General features: G+C 35.0%; 1 protein-coding gene and 1 pseudogene across 1 annotated transcript; both read right to left on the bottom strand.

The window, feature by feature from the left end:
• The window catches only part of LOC107693648 (ubiquitin carboxyl-terminal hydrolase 22-like), a 50,586-nt pseudogene extending 37,519 nt beyond the window's left edge, over positions 1–13,067 (bottom strand).
• Positions 13,068–14,478: 1,411 nt separating this feature from the next.
• Positions 14,479–21,876, bottom strand: LOC107693647 (COP9 signalosome complex subunit 3). Its single transcript, XM_016493108.1, has 12 exons — positions 21,709–21,876; positions 21,124–21,253; positions 20,923–21,035; positions 20,782–20,831; positions 20,614–20,706; positions 19,360–19,539; positions 18,171–18,311; positions 17,903–18,076; positions 16,886–16,972; positions 16,660–16,773; positions 14,963–15,043; positions 14,479–14,877 (listed from the first exon to the last, which is right to left on the bottom strand). The coding sequence occupies exons 1-12, from the start codon at positions 21,761–21,763 to the stop codon at positions 14,824–14,826; spliced, it is 1,272 nt and encodes a 423-aa protein (XP_016348594.1). The 5' UTR covers positions 21,764–21,876; the 3' UTR covers positions 14,479–14,823.
• Positions 21,877–23,173: the final 1,297 nt, after the last annotated feature.

Here is a 23,173-nt window from a genome sequence, read left to right as displayed (position 1 = left end):
CCCTCGCCCCCGCCAATGTCATCGTCCATCGCGATGCTTCACTGTAGACATCGCCCAACCTTAGTCGGCACCAAATTTCTAATGCAACAAATAAATAAATAAATAAATAAATACAATTTTGTGTATAGTTACTGAACTCTGATTGGTGTGAAATGCTTTGAGGTCCAAGGAGTTTTTAATTTTCAAAAGGGATGCACCAAAATTTTGGTCACTGAAAATTTTTGGTGCCAAAATTACGATGAATCCCTACTGAAAAATACAAAACAAAACAAAACAAAACAAAAACACACACAGATTGTGGATAAATAAGGTATACTGATATTCTTTATATGGTAAAAGTGTGCTTATATTATGCCAAAAGTTAGTTTTCATATTGAGGTGTTTAGTTTAGTATCACCGATTATACAATTTGTTAATATTTTGAATATTTATATTTTCTTCTATCATTTTAATTTCAAAGTTTTAGTAGTTTTGTTGTTTTTGTCATTTTTTATTAGTTTTAGTGTTTTTTTTATTTGAATTATGTCTACAGTGTTTTTTGTTTTTGTTTATTATATTTACTTAAACTTAAAAAAGACAAAAATTAGAAATAATCCCTTGGCAACTAGCTGATATATATATATATATATATAAAAAATTTTCAGTTAACATTTATTTCAAGTAATGACATTTTTTTATGGTTATAGTTTTAGTTAACAATAATAACCTACTTGGCACTCTATGAATATTAAAAAAATATATATTACTGAATATTCATAATGCAATTGGATATATAATGCATTATCCCAAACAAAGTCAAATTTTTCATCCAAATTAAATTTATATATAAAAAAAAATGTAATTAGACCTTGTTTAGGGTAACAATGCATGCATTAAATATTATTAATTTAATAATTAGTGACTGACGCAATTTAATATTTCAATATTTTAAATTCAACTATCTTTGGAATAACTTTATATACATTTAAAATATTATAATATTTTTAACATATATTTTGGGTTTTTGCATGGCCTAGGTGTGAAAGCCAACCACTCATAAGGCTCTATGAGCCCAGAGATCGGCCGTGACTACATAAACCCGTTCCGACCTGCCAACCACATCGACCCTCGCAGTTTCTGCAGCAACCGAACACACAATCGCCGGCTCGCTGCCGTGTTTCCAAGATCACAAGTGAAGCAGGAGGCATGTGGGAGATGAGGAGAATCCAGGGAGGCAAGAAACATGAAAGAGGAGAAACAAAAACGAGACACGGAGAGGGAAGGCGCTGATGATAAAGGATGGATGACAGTTCAAACACATGCAGATGAGGGATGCGAACGCCTCGGAGCCCGCTAGAGGCTAAAGACATGAGATCAGCTGAGAGAAAGAGCGAAGCACAGGGGGTGTAAGACTGGTACTAAAGAGCTGGAGGCAGCACCTCAACGCAATTAGCGGAGTGGGCCTGTTAATTACCCAGAGTCCCCTTCTGCTGAAGGACTGCTTCTGAATGGGAAGGATGTTCACGGCGTGCGCAGACACGGAGCGTCATTACACTTAATCCCACAGACCAGCCCTTCTCTGCAATTAAACACTCATCAAGAGCTGCAGCAGAGACAGAGAGAAACTCCAGCTTCTCAACACACTCCTAACGTAATTAAAGGTACTTAAAAATAATACATGAAATACGAAAATGTTAAAAATATTGATGAATAATTCTGAAATTAAAAAGGAAAAAATAATAAAATGATAACAATTATTAATTTATATAATAAATGTATATCTATATATATATATATATATATATATATATATATATATGCACATTATATAGTAACTGATTACATGTAATCTGGATTATCTAATCAGATTCGATTTGTAATGAGATTATATTACACTTTAAAATGCCTAGATTACATATCAGATTAGTTAATTTTTTACAGATTACAGATTACATATTCACACAAATGTATTAAATTATTCATAATTTATTAATTCGCCCATTTTAAAACTAAAATGATTAATCTTTTTTTTTTTTTTTTACTTTTCACATTTTATATTGGTTTTCATTTTCAAATGAATTTAATTTTAAATTTTTATGATTTAATTATTTGCTTTTCATCAACTCACAAACCTCCTGCAGTTTTTTTTTTCTTTCAATGCAATGTTTAATGCACTTCATGATGTTGATATAGAATGGAATTAATTTTCTTAAGTTATGTCAAAAGTAATCTAAAAGTAGTCCGAATACATTACCGAATACGTAAAATCCCACAAACTACAATTTCTGTCATGTAATTTGTAATCAGTAACAGATTACAATTGGTAAGTAATTTGCCCAGCACTGTATATTTATATATTAATTCATGCAAAGACTTAATTTTGTATAATTAACCACAAAAATAATGAAAAATACAAATACAAAATAAAAAAAAGTTATTAATTTATTAATTCATAAATAAACAAGTTTGACAACTGAGACATCTAAAATATTAAATAATTTTAAAAACCCATGAATATAAATTATATGAATAAAAGTAAAACCGAAGTGTTTGAATGAATATAAATAAATACGTTTAATATTTTCTTAACACACTTGACCACAAAGCTGCGTATGCAATACGTTTAAAAAAAATAAAATGTACTATCAAAGCAGCTGAGGTGCTTTTACACTACTTAAAAATGTGTTTTGTCAAAGTTAGTAGTAGTGTCTCCTTCTCATTTATTAGTCCAAAAATGTTCTGCAGCTTGTGGTATAGCCTTGAATGTAATCTTTAGCGTAACAAAGCTGGCCTCCTCCACCGCACACTAAAACCCGAGAACAAAACAATATCACGGGATAAAAAAGATCAAACGATCTTGATTCATATTCAAGTCACAAAAGCGGTTTTTAAGCATTTGTAAGGCTATGAATTATGAGCCGGTGAAACCGTAGCGGAGCACGAGTCCTTTATCTTCCTCCTGGAGACGCATTGCTCCTTTTCTTCCGTCTTCCTGATTTAAAACATCCTCCATGCCTTCTCCGTAAAGATCTGCTGAAGCTCTGGAGGGATGTTCTGATGCTGTGGAGGTGTATATATTCAATGCAGGAGTGTATCGATATGACAAACGGCCCGTGGTTCAATTAACTATTGATGGTGAGCTGGAAGCCCGTAGAACTTCACATGCAGAATAGATGTGGAACAGCCGCTCTATAAAAACAGTTTTAATGGTAAATGAAGACCATACGGGTAATTGGACAAGCTTCAGTGCAGGCCGGTGATAATGAACTTTGGTTGTGCAATTTTTCTAAAGCAAGCCGGTTTCCAGGCCCTCAGACGAACAGCTTCTAATACTGATGTGTTGTTGGCAAACTAAGTATGAAATAAATGCTCATTAGTCAAGCGTAATGGACAGAAATGAATTCATTCATCATTGTGTGTTTTCCAAAGGCCCAATGTACATCTTAACTTGTCTCAGTTTAGTCTCTGGATGGCGGGGAGTGCCTCTTGATTTTCACGTAAGCCAATAAAAGTAAATGATAACATAAATTTTAAAACTACTGAAATTTTGGTATTATAAAAAAAAAACCTAAGTATTAAGTTATATTAAAAAAGTATTTATTAATTTTGTATTTTTTTCTGAATGAAAAAAAAAATCAATAAAACATTATAAGTATTATATATAGTATATATTATTATTTGTAATGGGATTACTTTGTGTGTGGTGTGTGTATTATATATATATACACACACATACATACATATACACACACACACACACACACATATACATACATACATATATACAGTTTTATTTATATACTTTTTAAAATAACGTCAAACTTAAAGTAAAAAATAATATAGTATTTTATATAGTGTTGTCAAACGATTAATAGTGATTAATCGTTTCCAAAATAAAAGTTTTTGTTTACATGATATATGTATGTGTACTGTGTTTATTTATTATGTATTTATTATGTATATATATATATATATATATATATATATGTATATATTTCAGAAAAATATGTTATTTTTATATATTATATATATATATATATATATTATATATATATATTAATGTTATATATTAATTTTAATCAACATTAATATATATTAATGTTGATTAAAAAAATAATAAAAAAAAATAAAACTTTTTTTTTTCTTTTTTTTTTATTATAGCGTTTTACTTCCAGCTTTTTTTTAATAATTCCAAAATGTCATTAGTCTGTACCAATACCAGTAAAATTTTATGTTCCTTGGTACAAATGTTTATAACATTGCAAAAACTACTGAAACACTATGTAATTTCATTATGCAACAATAAGAAAATATATACAAAATTTTATTATAGTTGTAAGTAAACAATGCAATAAAACACGTAGCTTAATAGTTTCAAATTTAAATACACAATCCCATACATTATATCTAAATATCTAAATGTATATATAATGTTTGCCGTAGTCTGTGATGCATCAGTACAAATCACACCACAAATGCAATGTGCTGTACCTCTAAATGTGATTTCAGTGATCAGATCAAAAATCAGTTTAGACCTGCTTACACTCTTTATTTATCTCGGTCCACTTCAGAGACGAGCCGAGGCAGAAAGCGGGCCAGAGATGTGAAGCTAAGCTTAGGTGAATACAAGCACATACAATAAATAAATAAACACCCGCAGGCGTCTCTGCATTCGTAATAAATTATCTGTTCGCTTGCTGATTGAGCAAAGCAAACGCCGCGCTCTACATTCATAAAGCAGCTCGGATCATTAATGGATAAAACAGAACGAGACACGAGGTGTCTCCTGCGCTCATCACATGGTATAACAGCTCCCATATTTATAGTAAGTCACAAGAATGGTGGTGAAAACACAAAAACTCAATCGCACGCTTATCTTTGAATCTACTGATTCAGGACAGCAGGAGACTGGAAGGAAAGCATCCAGAATAATCCATGTAATCTGACGCACTACACAACACTCGAATGTGCCGACTTAAAATACTACAGCTAATAACACTACGTTCAATGGCGTCTACGCACCTCACGTAATCTGAATCCAGTTCAGTAGCTGTAAACGACACGCCTTGTATTTTGCAGCATGTTTTTGATAAGAACCGCCCACTTTGATAGACTGCATGACTGACAAGTGAAGCAACCAATCACAGTTTGCCATGTTTGTGCGTGACTTTCATCTCTCTCTCAGGAGAAAAGAAACTTGTCAATGCTGCCCCGCAACTTTTATTAATAACAGTTTAAATATCGAATCTCTAAATTATATTTTCCATCATATTTATTTTTTAAATTAGATTTTGACGAGAGGATAAAATCGCCGTTTTTGAAGTAAACTCACTCATTGTAAAGAGAGACGCACAGACGCGCATACACGCAAGTTTCATCTCTCTCTCGAATTGGCAATATTTAAGAAAAGGGTTTAGCGATTTTTAATTATTGGGGGGACTAGCCCCCCTCAATGTCTATGGTGGTTATCGTCCTGATCAGACATGAAAATATGTTGTGGCACTATTGTGCGGTCTGTAATGATATGACGTTAACAAACTTTAGCGATTTTTCGCAAACATTTCTTTGAATAACATGACCGTAAATATGAATTCACGATTGAATGCAACATAAAACAAATGAGGTTCTTTTTGTTCGCTCGGGCAGAGATTTTGCCCCTGAAGCCGGTTTACGCTGAGATAATTCATACCCCTTCGTTTGAAGTGTGGTCCCGAAAAATCTTCGTTTGAAGGGCTATCTGGCCCTTCCCCTACCCCTCCAACCAAAAGAGAATCGAGACACCCCTCATGGGAAAGGGGAAGGGTTAAGGGGTAGAAATTAGGGATACACCGAATGTTCGGCAACCGAAATTATGTTCGGCCGAATAAGCGAAAAGACCAAATAAATTGTACCGAACAATGATATGACGCGATCAAATAGCAACCAGCGCAGAGTGAGAGGCGCGCACTCTTTATTATGCAGCGCAAACGTCAGCAGTGTGGAAGCGTTTAAACTGTCGGTGAAAGACGCAAAAATCATTAAAAGCACCGACAGCGAGAGACTGTTTAGGACTGCATCGCATGTCTTCAATGAGAAGAGGAAGGGGTGGTTTGCTGTATGATGATTGAAATCGCGAAATGGCCTTAAACTATTAATAAATAAACTGCAGAACGTTATGTTTTCTAATACACGCATTGCATGTATTCTGACAGCGCTGCACGAGCTCGCAACAGATCTTCTTGTTAACCAGGGTTCAAAGTCCAAAGCGCGAGGAAAATCTGCGCTGATACAGTCCGTCAGTTGCTCAGTCACATTTTTACGAATTTTTACAAGGCATGTGACAATGCGATACGTACGACGTATTCGTAATGAGACTCATTTATAAATCTGTTGTCAACAAAAATAAGCATTGAGGAATAAAAGTTGAGAAAAAGCAAGAACTCTTATCAACATTCATAAATGTTAGTATTGTAATTTTACTGTTGTTCTGTAAAATAAAATAAATAGTAAGACAATAATAATGATAATAATCATTACAACAGCTCTGTTTTAATACATATATTATAACATTTACACAGTGTTCAAATTAGGATCTGTAATATGTTCTAATGTTTTAAAAGAAGTCTCTTCTATTTAAAAAATAAATAAATAACTACATGCCTGATTCAAGAAGGGGGTCTGACGGCCAAAAATTATTCTTTTACTAACTTATTAATTTTAAGTTAAATTATGCTTTGTTGCTATAGTGTCTGCTAGAACGTTAAAAATGTTCAGTGTTCAAAATTGTTGTTTTGTAATAGATTTTTTTTTCTTTGAAAAGCAAGACAAAACAGTAAAAAGCACATTTTGGCTTTTTAATTTATGCAATGGTGAAAAAAAATTGGCAAAATACATGGGGAAAAAAACTCGAAAAACCGTGTTCGGCCTTCGGCCTAGTGTTTAATTTTGTTCGGTTTCGGCTTCGGCCAAGAATTTTCATTTCGGTGCATCCCTAGTAGAAATGGGATTGGGCCTAACGGTAGCCTCCAGTAAGTCTGAAGTGGAGCTTGCGGTTGCTGAGCGACATGCATCAGCCGGGCAGTGGTCTGTGGGTGTGCCGTCTGAAGCTCAGGCAATGCACTGGTGCAAAAGCATCCAAAGGCCTCCTTCACACAGTATGTGTGTGGGATTGACCAAACGCCTCTCTAGCGTTTACTCAGCTTCTCATATTCCTATTGTACCTTCAACGGCTACGAGCGGACAGATGAGAGGCGAGTCTGGTCGCTTTCCCACCTGTGCTTGACAGATCTAGATCTGGTTTCCGAGAACTTACTATCGGTTCTACATGCTAAATGTGACCTAGGATGGGTAAATCCTTCTTATTGTACATTTTGAGCATGTCTAAACATGGCATTAAATAAACAGTATAGTAGCGGGTGTGTCTAATAGATCAAATGTGGTGTAATACAAACCAAATTACAGTTTACTGGATTTCAAAGACGTGCTATTGAGTGTACAGAACAATCATGTACACAGTGAGCAATAATAACTTGCAATTTGATGCATGCAGTAAAATAAAACTCACTGAATCTGGCCTTTGAGTGTTTATGTGGCTGGATTATACATCATCTTCTTGAAAAACAAAACATAATCCAATACAAAGACATTATCCTTCATAAAACTCAGTTGACTTGACCTCAATTGTGCCAGTGAGTCATGCAATCCTGAGTGAACCAGATGTAACTTGAGGCAGCATGACGCCATTCACCCTATATTAACAACGACCTCCTACCAAAGATTCATCCACAAAATGATTTTTATCAATATGTGTTCGACATATCAAACCTCGCTAGCATGCGAGACTGGCGTTTCTTTCAGAAGAACACATGATGAGACACATACGGAGGGTGACATTTGATTCGAATGAATCATGATGCATATTTCAAGATAACTCTTGGTTTTTCAGAGGGAGACAGGTTGGGTGAGGAGGATAGTTAGTTATTAAACTGTCATTTGATGCCACATGCTTTGCTATCGTAGAAAATTGATGGAACAGTGACTAATTTCAGACATGAATAGGTTTTTTTGAGAAAAGAACTGTGAATCGGTTCTTTCGGACACTGCTTTAATGAAGCAATTCAAAACAATGGTTCTTTGCGAATCAATGGTTCTTTGCGCAATCACAAAGTGTCTGGCATTCTGGCGCCTAAACGTTCCAAGTGGCTAGGTGCACAAGACGGCGTCGGTGAGCTTTGGTGATGCGAGTGTGGTCATGCTTTGCAACGTTCGCATTTACTGTGAGAGGAAACTTTCATACGAAACTTGGCTAGATAGATATAATTAATGTTTTTCCAATTAAATAGTAGGGGTGCGACGCTAAATCGATTCGATTTTCCGAATGCATCACGATTCTCTCTGGAATCGATTAGTTAATTGAGTATAATAATAATAATAATATTTAATTGAATTAATAGTAGTTAACTAATCGAGCTTAGTTTTTAACAGCAGATGGCGCTCTAGGCTAGTTTTTAACCGCACACTCAAATGCTCACGAAGATGAGCGATTGTACATTCGGCTGAGTAATGCAAGTGGTTAAATGTACTTGCACCTCGGCTTTTATGTCACTGTGAACACTCGTAATTCGCTTCAACATTTTCTAACTTTATATGAATTATTATTTTAGGTTCAAGTGGTGTGTGTAAGAAACTGGAAGCAAGCAGATTACGGCTGTTTCTAAAGCACGTAGTGCCATCTGCTGTTAAAAACTAGGCACAGAATCGATTCCAGAGAGAATCGCGATGCATTCGCGTAAATCGCAGAATCGATCCATGAATCGATTTATCGTTGCACCCCAAATTAAATAGTAGGGCTGGGTAAAAAATATTGATATCTCGATATTAATCGATTCTCATTTTTACAGAACGATATCGATTCTTAAATCCCAAGAATCGATTATTCTAGCCTGTTTTCAGTTAACGGACGGAACATTGAAGGGCACTTCCCATCCAGTATATCGCAATAAGCATTGTGCGTTTGTACTTTTAATATGAAACAGTCTCAGGTTTCAAATTCTGTCCATTGTATTGCAGTATTCAAACAATAAATGCCGTTTTGGCGCTGTTTAATCTGGAGTGACAGATCGCTGTAGCGCCTCAATTCAACAGACGCAGCAGCGCGAGGCGCACGTGAACCAATCATCTCCTCCACATTAATACCAGTTTCAGCACAAAATAAACATGACTAAACATCCGAAGGCAAGTTAAAAGAAAGAGTACAACTTTACAAGCCGTATCCTGTCTCAAATAATCGCTCAATCAGTGTTTCAGCCGCGCAAAGACGTCATAACAGCTTGTAAACAATGTCATGTAACGTCACATTTACCTCAGAAAAACATATTCGGTGACCATAATCTCATTAGTCAGATAGAAACAAACTGTAGAGAGGGGCATTTTGCTAAATATATGCACCAAATAACATTCATTATAAATTTGACTGTTCTTCAATGTTTCATTTGTTTGAATAAATCCATCAAGTTTCATTATGTTTATATAAAAAAAACGAATTGATGCAGAAAAATTATGTAATTGTAACTTTATTATTTTAAAAACTTCATTAAGCGTAATTTTAACAAATCAGTCAATTTTAACCTTCAATATTATAGTAATGTACTACCAACTGACTTTCATGTATATTTTACAACATTAGTTGAGAGATTTGTTTTTCCTTGAGAACATTTGGTATGTACTGTACCTGATATACATCCAAAATAATCGATATTGAATCGAATCGCAAGCTTGTGAATGAGAATCGAATCGAATTGTGAAATTTGTGTCAAAACCCAGCCCTATTAAATAGCCTATATCAAAGACAAAACAAAACATCCTCCTTATATTATTGCGTACCTCTGTGTGGAAATTCATCAAGAGACAGCCTGGAGATCCCTTCTTTCTTTCTTCTGTTGATTATGCGGTTCAGCGTCAGTGGTTAGTCAAAATCCACGGGGATCTTCATTCAAATGTGCAATACTGTACATTTTCGGAGAGTTTTTGTTTTGTTTTGCCTGTTATTTATAAGATCATAAGGTTTGTGACTGTCAAACGAGACGCTCAGAGATTTCTGCATTATGGACTCAATACATGTTTTATTAACTTTGGTAGGTTTGCATTTATTAAAAGATCGGTGTTTGTATTTCCCTGTGTGTTTTTATTAATATTTATCTGTTTTGTGAAAATGAGCATCTGTTGCATAAATCATTATATCTTCTGGTGTCTATAAGCAGCGCATAGAGAATATTTTTACGAATTGTTTGCATTAATTAACAAATACAACAAATCTTTAAATTAGTCATAGGCCTAAGTATTTATTAATCTGATCTTTTTACAGCCTGCGTTTTCATCTAAAAATATGTTTGATGCAAAGATAACTGTATAAATGTAATATTTGGATTTCTCCGGCTCTCTGCAAAAGCGTTTAGAAAAACCGGAAGTGTCTATATGCATTTATTAATCTGATCTTTTTACAGCCTGCGTTTTCATCTAAAAATATGTTTGATGCAAAGATAACTGTATAAATGTAATATTTGGATTTCTCCGGCTCTCTGCAAAGGCGTTTAGAAAAACCGGAAGTGTCTATATGCAATAGACTAGCCCGTTGAGTTTAAAAACATCTTTGTTAAAGAGTTATATTCCATGAACCAAACTAACCAGCTATGATGTGATTCCCAATACTACAACCTTTGATATGAAGCAAAAAAACGGTTTAAAAATCGGACAGAAAGACAAAGGTACAAGACTTACTTAATGGCTTTAATGAGGCATAGAACTACAATCGCATAAAGCATTGGGAATAACTACTGAAAACGATGGATAAATATATAAAGCTATTGATTTAAAGATGTTGTTTAAGTATATAGAAAGAGCATATTCTCATGTTTATTGTAAAATATGCATTTATATACAAATATTTAAGTGCTTCATGGGCGTGGGAGGGCGTTAGAGTTATTTTGCTGCGAATTGCTTGTTTTTATTCTATGATTGGTGGAGATTTTCTGCTGAATCGTGGGTAATGTAGTTTTATTGCTTGTTTCTATTCTCTGATTGGTGGAGATTTTCTGCTGAATCATGGGTAATGTAGTTTTATTGCTTGTTTCTATTCTCTAAATGCTGATTTTCTGCCGAATCATGGGTAATGTAGTTTTATTGCTTGTTTCTACTCTCTGATCGGTGGAGATTGTCTGCCGAATCGTGGGTAATGTAGTTTTATTGCTTGTTTCTATTCTCTAAATGCTGATTTTCTGCCGAATCATGGGTAATGTAGTTTTATTGCTTGTTTCTACTCTCTGATCGGTGGAGATTGTCTGCCGAATCGTGGGTAATGTAGTTTTATTGCTTGTTTCTATTTTATGATTGGTGGAGATTTTCTGCTGAATCATGGGTAATGTAGTTTTATTGCTTGTTTCTATTCTCTGATTGGTGGAGATTTTCTGCTGAATCCTGGGCAATGTAGTTTTATTGCTTGTTTCTATTCTCTAAATGCTGATTTTCTGCCGAATCATGGGTAATGTAGTTTTATTGCTTGTTTCTACTCTCTGATCGGTGGAGATTGTCTGCCGAATCGTGGGTAATGTAGTTTTATTGCTTGTTTCTATTCTCTAAATGGTGATTTTCTGCTGAATCATGGGTAATGTAGTTTTATTGCTTGTTTCTATTTTCTGATTGGTGGAGATTTTCTGCTGAATCATGGGTAATGTAGTTTTTCACCAGAAATTTCGCTGTTAAACGCGTTTATTTAGAAAATAAGTTGAAATTGTGCAGGCTGATGGCTTTAACAAAAGCATATTCCATTGATTAACAACCTCATAGCTCAGAATAGGTCTGTCTTTAACAGTATCTAGGTTATTGTTAAAAACCAATTCCTCTGTGGAGAAAATGAATGGGATTTTTACTTCAGGACGCAGACTGTTGCACTAATGTCATTTGTTGTTTTACTAGTAAGAGACTTTTTGTTGAAGCAGATTCATCTCATTAACGCGGTTTGTCAACCTGGATCATGATGTTATCGATGTGGACAGTTACAGAGCCGATGAGGTTCGAAAAAACGGTTTCGGTTCAAATGAATCAGCGCCCGATTCAGTGCAGTTCGTGAACGAATTATTTAAACCGGCTCAAACGACTCACTTAAAATGATCCGACTCAAAAGAACAACTGGTTCGCGAATCGATATCACAGACTCCACCGTGGATATAATACAGGGCATATTAAAGTGGAGATGTTTAGGCAGTGAACATAACTTCTTAGTCCGGCCACACAATAGCCGTGATAAACTGTGAAACTGAAACCTCTATTCGTGTATTGAGCAATCAATGCTTTTTAGGCCTGGCAAGTCTCGCTTTGCATCAGATAACGTCTGAGATCCAAGGAAAGTGTTGCATGCTCGAAATGACTAATTTAACTCTCTAAAGCAACTAAAAAACACTGGTAGCGGAAAAGCATCCCACGTCCAGCCCTATGAAACCAATGCATAGGGAGTCTGCGCAGGCCAGCCAATGCATCCACTTGCGTGCACACAGGCATGGACGTGGATTCAGATTCTTCGGTGAAAATAAAAAGCGTTAGCCTCGCGAATTACACATCCGTTTGTGTTTGAGAGAGTAATGCGACTGAGAAGGACGGGCCGATGCACTGGGCTCTGATGCGTTTTATTTACCTTGCGTTTCCTGGTTTCGACAGAGCCGCTCCACACAAAGCACTGGTATATGACCCGCAGATTCTGCTTCCAGTTGTCCACTTTGAACCCGTTCACATGGGAGCACCCGGCCGGACTCATGACACAAACCACATTCGAGTTCCTCTGTATTTCAGCGATGAAACAAGCTCAACTGAAGTCACGAGGAGAGTTATCCAGCAATTGTTCCGTTTTGCCAGGCAATGCGGCGAGCCACGACAGGGTCTTAGATGCGTGCTTACACATGCGGCGAGCTCCCAGCGCCCTCGCTGCATGAATATGTCATGCTTGACTAGAATTAAGCACACGGGCTTGGGGTTGCGCTGAGCACACTTTGATGTTGTATTTTCCAAGTCGGCTGTTTTAATGGACGGCAATGGAATTCAACCGAGCACAGTGGGCGACGCAATCCCGTTTTGCCAGGCAATGCGGCGAGCCACGACAGGGTCTTAGATGCGTGCTTACACATGCGGCGAGCTCCCAGCGCCCTCGCTGCATGAATATGTCATGCTTGACTAGAATTAAGCACACGGGCTTGGGGTTGCGCTGAGCACACTTTGATGTTGTATTTTCCAAGTCGGCTGTTTTAATGGACGGCAATGGAATTCAACCGAGCCCAGTGGGCGACGCAATCCTTGCGACGTTGAACGCTGATTGGCGGATGGCTTGCAGTGCGTGGCTGCGATTGGCCACCGCGCGTGCCATTTCCGATAAACGCCCGCCCGCTTTCGAGAACTCCGAATTCTGATTGGCCGGCGCGACCGCTTGTCTTTGTTTAAAGGCTTGTACGCCGCATGGGCGCCTGTGATTGGCTGCGGTCGCACCTTCTTTTCTTGTTGGTTATGTCATTCGAGTAGAAAACACACGGTCCACATGCCTACCTGCGTTGTTTTGTTGATCACATATAAGAGTGACACATCTTAGGCCCATATATAAAATACAAACTTAGATTTTGCTTCAAGACATTTAAGTCTATTTGCAGTTAAACAGAAATTGCACCTCAATTTTATGATCTTGTGTGATAGTTACACAGGAATACAAGACGTTCCTCTCAAGAAACACCCTAATATCATAAAGAAATTGTTTATAAATAGTATTATAAGATTGAAATTTTATTTTAATATTGACAATATTGTGGTCTAATGTGGTACTGGCACCACAATATCATCAATAAATAATTTATTAATTGAAATTTAACTAGCCAAAACTTTAATTGTATGATCTAATGTGGCAGTGGCACGGGAATACAAGACATTCCTCTTAAGAAACATCCCAGTATCATCAATTCATTATTTATAAATTGTATTACAAGATTGAATTTTAATAAGACAATATTGACAATTTTATGATCTAATGTGGTAGTGACGTGGGGATATACAATAAGATCGAGAAACACCCCAATATCATCAATAAATTGTTTATAAATAATATTACAAGAAAATTAACCGTTGAGCAAGACAAACCTCAATTTTATGATATCATGTTGTAGTGACACAGAAAGACTTTCCTCTCTAGAAACACCCCAAAATTACAAATAAATGGTTTATAAATTATATCACAAGTAGGTGAGTTAAATTTAACAAGACAAACCTCAAATTTATGAACCGTAACCCTTTGGTAGTGACACCCCAAAAATACAAAATAAATGGCTTATATATAATATTACAAGAAAATCAAGTTTTTTTTTTTTTTTTTTGAAATTCTGAATATTTTGAAATTTTTTTGAAATATGACCCAAACGTGTTTGTGTGGAATTCAGATTCTGGAGATGAACACACACGGCATAGTGTTCGGCGGTTTGATGCATCATTCAGAAGATCTTAAGATGGTTTCTTTATTTCATTCTGTGGTGTTGCAATAAAGACAAGCATACAGATGTAATTTCCACAACTCTTTTGAACAAAGGAGTCCAGTATCTTTATTTGTATGACCAGTATGACGATGCAGTGGCACGCTAACCAAGCACTGATAAATAAACACTGACAAAAAGGAGTTCTTGTTTAGGGTGCGCAGTGACAGAACCAGAAAGAAAAAGGTCATTCCACACATTTATGTTTTCCTCCAATATAGTCCACATTCAAACTGATTTTGCTCTCATGAAGGTTTTCCAGCTTTGGGATGAGGAAGGGGATGTGAGTAAAGCAGCGATCCACCCAACGGTCTCAAGAGTAGCTCGACGTCTTGCTGCCGACGTCATCCTCTTGCATTCCCATACTCTAAAACACAGAACAGACCACCTGCTTATACAGCTTAGAAGTCTATAACTGAACCAGTGATTCATGAGCGTGTTCAAACTAGTACCTTTTGCACAAACTGGGGGTTTACAGTGATTTCTTGATCCATGGACTTTAGTTTTTCATCCAACTCTATACATTTCAGCATCTGCATCAGAGCCAAAGACAGATAACAGCGGGACATCAGACTCAAAAACCCTACAATAACGTATAAATGAGTCAAAACAGACTAACGCAAGTCAGGTGTTTATAGGCTAACACTACAAAACGACTATCATTAGCAAACATTACATGTGACCCTGGACCTCAAACCCAGTCATAAGGGTCAATTTTTTTAAATTGAGATTTATGCATCATCTGAAAGCTGAATAAATAAGCTTTTCCATTGGTGTATGGTTTGTTATGATCGGACAATATTTGGCTGAGATACAACTATTTGAAAATCTGGAATCTGAGGGTGCAAAAAAATCTAAATATTGAGAAAATCATCTTTAAAGTTGTCCAAATGAAGTTCTTAGCAATGCATATTACTAATCAAAAATTAAGTTTTGATATATTTACAGTAGGAAATTTACAAAATATCTTCATGGAACATGATCTTTACTTAATATCCTAATGATTTTTGGCATAAAAGAAAAATCTATAATTGTGACCCATACAATGTATTGTTGGCTATTGCTACAAATATACCCCAGCGACTTAACACTGCTTTTGTGCTCCAGGGTCACTTATAATGCAGTGGTGCATAAACATTATATCGTATTTCAAGTAGTGCAGAATAATTTACATTTCTCAAAGTCCTAAAACCTGCAGTCACAGTGTATTACAAGTGTTAAATTAGATTTTGAACACCACAAATTTTAAATTAATTTAGAATACTTTTTTTAAATGCTGTAAAATACAAAATAAAATGTATTTTAAATTGTAATAATATTTCACAACATTACGGTTTTTAAAATAGTATTTTATATATTATATAACATTATTTATATATTAAAATAAATAAGATAAATGAAAATAGAAACATTAATAGAAAAATTTATTTTATATTGTAATAATCTCATAATACAGTTTTTACTGTATTTATAATATATTACAATTGTTTTATATTATAATAAAAAATAAGTTATTTTAAATTGTAATAATATTTCACAACACCACTGTTTTACTGTATTTATAGTATTTTATATATTGTATAATTACTGTATATAAAATTATTTTTATATTATAATAAATAAAATTAATGAAAATAGAAACATTACTAAAGAAAACATTTATTTTATATTGTAATAATCTCATATTGCAGTTTTTACTGTATTTATAATATTATATAATAATAAATGGTTTTATTTATCTAATTTATGTTGATTTGAAAATCATTTTTATGATCTTCAGCAGGGATGTTACAATTCTAAAAGAAAAGATGTCCTTTTATTATTTATATTTATTCAAAATGCTGCACATTTGTGAAACTGAAATACGTCAAATAACAAAACTTTTTTTTTTATCGTCCATCGTTACTTCCCTAATCTTCAGAGTATTATTTGTTGAGCATTTTGTAATATATTCATGTTTGCTATGCATGTTATTAATAATTCTCTCAAATATTCTTGAAAGAAATGGTGATTAATAAGATAAGAAAAATAATGAGGCTGTAAATATATAATGCATGCTGTTCTCTGGTGTCTAATTTTAGGTTTCACGGTCTTGTTCTCTTGTACATTAGCGGTGAATGAAGAAAAGCACTGTTTTATCATTACAAACCTCTTGGTCGATTTTGTGGAGCATCGCAGGGTTGTTGTATTTCTCAGGGTTGTCATGGAAACAGACCATGCCATCTTTCTGGTTAATACTTGCATAAATCTCTCCATCCTCAATCTGGGAGACGAAAGAGCAAAGATTCGAGCACTAACAAACTTCAAATGTTGAATAAATATGAAACATCCAGTGATTCAGATGTAAAATAACGAGGACGAGGCTGATTTCATACCATATATAGGACGTATTTCTCGGCTTCTTGAGGGCCGGAGAGCTGAACTCGACTCGCCATGTCTTGTAAGGATAATGTCAAGAACGTCTGTCAATCACAACAACAGAGATTAGCATTTACAAAACCGAAAAATTAGTGCTGTCCATTTCGCACGTTAATTTGGTGCGTTTAATTATGAAAAAATATTGATGCAGTTTCTGATCAACATGATGCAGGACGACTTGACTGCGTGATGAAGCCTATTAGAATGCAGTTATATGAGCCTAAAATTCAAGATATGAGGGCAAAAAAAACCCACCCTCTTATATTTATATCATATGATACAGTATAGCAATATCACACCAGCAAGAGTGCGGTTTTTCAGAATATCTGCACAATTGCAAACGAGTTGAAAATTGATTCTATACAACCATTTCTGGTATATTTGAGACACAATATTGTCTATTTTGCTAAAAACGAAAAAAGGTAAAATCAAAGCCACAGCAGAACTGTTGTGCGTGATTCGTTACTGAATGAATCTGTGTTTTTTTTTAACAAATTGAGTGAGTCTCATTCATGAATACAGTCATTTGCTTCGTTTCTGAATTAATCAGTTGAATGAATGATTCACTCATTAAGACTGGTGACTCCTACTTGCATTTTCATTTTTAAATTTTAACACTTCATTCATTTTTTTTTTTTAAACCCATTAATCTCCGCATTATTTATGCTGTCCTAATGGACGCCACTTGAGATGCGCTTCTGAAAACAACGTTATGGCCATATTGTAGCCTTAAAAGTTGTTGAATCAAAATATTTCTTTCTAAATGTTACGACCCAGTTTAGGGGCCAACATAAGAAAGCTACATTTTTGTCATGTCTATTCGATGCTTTTCTCATTTAACACAATAATGACTTCAAATGATCTTTTGGGGGGTAATTTCATAGCCCAAATTGAGGTGCGATTAATTTGCAATGAATTACTAACAATACATTGCTCTAATGCATGCAAAGCATCTGATTCGTGTAGGTTCAGACCTTGGTGAGCCTCTGAATGTTTTTCTTGTAGAGCGAGGACAGGCACTGTTTGACCAGGCCGCTGTTGTTGTCTCGTGCAAACGTCTCGTTGTGTTTGTTGACCACAGTGCGCAGCTCGGAGGGGTTGTTGGTGGCGTAGACCTGAGCCAGCTCGTGGTAAGCATTACTGAGGGGCTTTACATCACAAACACACACACAGAAAACATGATGAGCTCACGGGGTCTTTACAGTCAATCCAAAGCCACAGTGTCGAGGCAGAAAGCCTCACCTTAATGAAGCGGCCCACGATCTGTGATGTGTATTTGGGGAGCTGCTGTAATTTGCCATGAAGGATGAGGGACACCAGGATGTACTTCTTGTATGCTTCTAACATGATGTGACTGACAGCCATCGCTGGAGTGGTTATTGCCTGAAAACAGACAGAAAACACAAAATAGGTGCTTATTTACTAGGAAATTAGACATGAAAAATATACTGGGTGTTTACAATATATTCATAATGCCATATTTATTGTGAATATCACAATGATTTTGATGTGCTTTTTATTTGTCATTAAGTTTTCGTTAAGTTTCATTAAATTTCATGTTTGTGAATCGGTTCATCTCAATGAATTGATTATGATTCATTAGTGCCATCACTTAATGAGATTTATGCAAATGTCCATCAAATGTTTTAGCATGTAGGTAAATACTATTGTTTATATGTGTATTTGTATGCATAAAACTCAAAATGTTTAAATGTCTCTGTTTAGTTAGTGAAAAACATGCCTAGATTTTTTTTTTACAAGAACTTTACTTCTTGCATTAAACATTTTTTAATATACTGAGACATAACTGATGTTTAGTTAAAAATACTTTAAAAATGGATAAATAGTAACACAATAACCACAAAAAAAAAACACTCTTTAAACTAGGGGTGCACGATATATCGGCCACCATATCGGTATCGGCCGATAAATGCTAATTTTCATATCGGTTATCGGCTTTCAAAAATAAAGAATTATCGGTTATCGGTATCGGCCAAAATTTTCATATCAGTAGTGCATCCCTACTTTAAACCATTTCAGAAAAAATACATAAATATCACGATATGATTTTAAATGTCATAAAAAGAAAGACTTTCTTAATTCTAAAAGAGTAGAATGAATGCTTATTAACTGGGAAATTAAACATGATGATGGAAAATATACTAGAATATTTACAATATGTCATACATTAATTGTGAACATCACAAAATCGCAATGATTTTGATGTGCTTTTTATTTGGTCATTGAGTTGTACATTAAAATTATTTAAATAAATATATATATATATATATATATATATATATATAAAACTAAAAAGTTGAATTTTGAACAGATATTGAATATCACCAAACGGCCAACATCTATAAAGACTTTAGCTATATTGTCCAAGCAATAACAGAGGCAAAATTATACTATACATAAAAATCAATACCTGTTCAAAAAAATACAGCGCCCGTTCAAAGTTCTTCAGACCCGTGTAGATCAAGCCTCCATAGTAGTAATAACATAGAAAGTGCTTTGCGTCGTACGCTCCGTTCTCCTTGCAAATATCCATCATGTCTAACTCCAGGAAGGGGACTGCGGGTTTGAAGCACTTCGCTAATAGACATAACTGTAAATAAAGGGTCAAATTATTAGTTACACAATAAACATCAAGCGATCAAGACTGTTTAACCCTCTGGCATTCATCACATCTGTGATCCTCTGTGGTCAAATGGTTTTTGTACTATATTTTTTAATAATAATTGTTCTTTACGTTTTTATTTTGAAGGGGATTGTATTTTTATGGCACTAGACAATATTCACCTCTAAATTCTGCATCATTTATTTCTATATAAAAAATTCAGATTATTTTCAATTAATAGTGTTATATAGGGCTGTGTATTCCATGTAGTTGCTTATAAGATCCCTTGCAGTGAATGGGTGCCGTCAGAATGAGAGTCCAAACAGCTGATAAAAACATCACAATAATCCACAAGTAATCCACAGCACTCCAGTCCATCAGTTAACATCTGGAGAAGACAAAAGCTGAAACAAATCCAGCATTAAGACGTTTTTAACTCAAATACATTGAGTCTATAATCCATAATAACGCTTCCTCCAGTGAAAAAGTGCATCTGCTGTTGTCTCTCACATCAAAATCCAGCCACATATTTGTTTAGAGCTGTTTAAACGGTTCTGGTGTGAATCAGGAGAGAAATCTGCACAGATCAAGCTCCGTTTAAACAGCTCTAAACAAATATGTGGCTGGATTTTGATGTGAGAGACAACAGCAGATGCACTTTTTCACTGGAGGAAGCGTTATTATGGATTATAGACTCAATGTATTTTAGTTAAAAAACGTCTTAATGCTGGATTTGTTTCAGCTTTTGTCTTCTCCAGATGTTAACTGATGGACTGGAGTGCTGTGGATTACTTGTGGATTATTGTGATGTTTTTATCAGACTCTCATTCTGACGGCACCCATTCACTGCAGAGCATCCATTGCTGAGACACTGATGCAATGCTGCATTTCTCTAAACCTGATGAAGAAACAAACTCATCCTAATCTCGGATGGCTTGAGGGTGAGTATTTTGGGTGAACTATTCCAACTTTTAATTACAAATAACAACTTAATGAATCTGTAATGACATTCTACCGATTTTACAACGCTGTTACATCTAGCTGTTCTGCTTTCAGACTCACCTGACACAGGTCTGCATGCACTGAGGTAAGCTGGTTTGTGTTCATCTGCATCTTGTCTATGGCCTGTTTAAGTGTAGTTATTCCACGTAAGGGCTGTAAAACAGAAGACCACTTAATGTCAGTTTTGTCATTTAAAGATAACCTCCGAAACGACAGAGGGACACTTGCCTGTTTTTTTTCTACAAGGGCGTTTGTCAACTGGTGGCACAGCCCAGCAACTGTACGCAGGAATAAAAAAACAGAAAATAGTAGCACAGATTAAAAAGCACTATGAAAATGATGCCAAATATTGCTGACGTGTTTTCATACACGTATCTGTGGCGTATCGGATGTGCTCTCCATTGCAGGTGCTGATGAAGAGTTGGACTTGGGAAAACAGGGTCTCAAAATCAGGGATGTTTGGCATGGAAAACTTCACAAACCTGCAATACAATTAAAAGAAACATCAACTCTATCAGACAGGCAGAGAAGACCCTTGATCTAATAGGATTCAACAAGTCATTGACTTACAGAACAGCTAAAACCCCGAGGGAATGTTCCTGGATGTCCAGCGCTCCAAGAACAGTGTCCAGATGGGAGAGATTCTTGGCCAGAAGCTCCCCACTTTTATTGATCAGCTCACACAGTTGTGTCATCTGACCTGAGAAACACAGCATTATGAATGAAAACACGACTTCACATAAGCTTAATGCAAATATACATGCAATTAAGATCTCATATTTAGTTTAGAATGACGATAACCTGTCCTTCTTCTTGCAGATTGGCTCTACATGACAGAGAAACTCAAGAGTAACATTGTTATGATGGTATTTTATATCATATTTTATAAATGACTCGGCTAACGTTAGTCATTTCGCTGGAGTAAAAGCTAATCGGTTCAAGTAACTGTTAGTAGCTGCGACGTGTAATTATTCTGCAACATTTATTTATTTTTATTTCTGGTTGGACGAATAGAATAAGATAAACAAATGCCATGTGTTACTGCCTGAAATATAAACAACTAGCATGCTAACGCGCTAACGGCTTTTAGCATTAAGCTAGTTAGCGCATGTATTCGTTAGCCTGAGTGTTGGAGAACCGTGTAAAAGAAGTTACCTTGAGCGGAGAGTTGCCGCACATTATTCACGAACTGCTCCAGAGCCGAAGCCATCGTTTTGCGCTTTTGGGAGGATGTTTTTCATTCAAATGTCAGAAGCAGCTTTCCCGTACAGAAGAGACGGGCCCACAGCCGCCTTCAAATTCAAATATCGCGAGGTTTGAGTGACAGCTCAGTCAGATTCCGCGAGATTTCAGGCACGGGATCTTACATGTTTCTAACATGGTTAACGCAGCGCTGTCACTTTTCTGTGTTCAAAATTTGCAAAATGTATATAATGAATAATATACATCCAAACCGAGTTTTGTCACAAATTTCTTACTATGTGTCAGTAAGTTGTTGTTTTTTAGCATGTGTGTTTGGCAGTGTTATTTATTTAAGTTACTGATAAACTACTGTCGTTTGATTTGTATTGTTTGTATTTGTTATTTATTTGAATTTTAGTTACATTCCTTTTGTTCTTTACTATTTTGAATTGTTTTTAGCTTTATTTTTGGTTTTTCATTTAAATGTTATGTTTTGAAATTTTGTTGTATGCATTTGTCATTTTTATTTAATTTCTTTATTTTTAAAATGTGTATAAGTAGTATTTATAAAGTTTTAGCTTTTAGTTTTGGATCTGTTTTTAGTTGTTTTAATACTACAATTGATTGCTTCTGTTGTCCTCATTTGTAAGTCGCTTTGGATAAAAGTGTCTGCTAAATGACTAAATAAATAAATAAATAAATAAGTGGAGCTAGTAAATGTTTGGTTTGCAGATTACTGTAAAATGACTCATGCTTAGTTTCTCTTTCCTTCACCCAGTACCGATGTCTTCATTTGCACCAGTCCAATAAAGCATTACAGCTGATTGATTGATTGATTGATTGATTGATTATGTGTACAGTGGGGTTCAAAGTCTGAGACCACTGTTCAGGGTCAGTGACGTGATGCTCATTTTTTAGGGGGGGGGACGCTTTATTTTAATGTGTCCTTGTAATAACAGTTCGTAATTACAAGCAATTAAAAACATTAAACTGAGCCCTAAACCTGTAGTAAGTACATGCTGTTAATTCATATACTCAGTACTTATTTATGTAACAAGGACACATTTTTTCTAAATTTCTTAAATACACTGACTTGAACACACCTCTTGAATGCCTGATGAATAGAATTAAAATTAATTTTGATATTTTGGGTGATATAAAATCTAAAATGTAAGTGTGATACAACTGTCCTGATATCATAATAAACAATATAAATTATTAATGAATAAATTTAGTTTGAAAAAAAATATTTTAGCACAACTTCTGCTCAAACATATTTGACCTAAAATAGTGCAGAATCTGAAATATGTTTTATTTATTTTACATAATAACTATTCTTGAAATGTTTCCAAATTCTGTAACTGTATTTATTTCCAGGTTTAAATAAATTAAGCTTAGATAAATTATTTTATGTATCTGTATGTATGTTTTGTGAGTT

This window comes from Sinocyclocheilus anshuiensis, unplaced genomic scaffold (genome assembly GCF_001515605.1).
Source record: "Sinocyclocheilus anshuiensis isolate Anshui unplaced genomic scaffold, SAMN03320099.WGS_v1.1 scaffold546, whole genome shotgun sequence".
Taxonomy (NCBI): Eukaryota; Metazoa; Chordata; class Actinopteri; order Cypriniformes; family Cyprinidae; genus Sinocyclocheilus; species Sinocyclocheilus anshuiensis.
The sequence above is the reverse complement of the archived record's forward strand: the minus strand, read 5'-3'. Positions and strand labels throughout refer to the sequence as shown.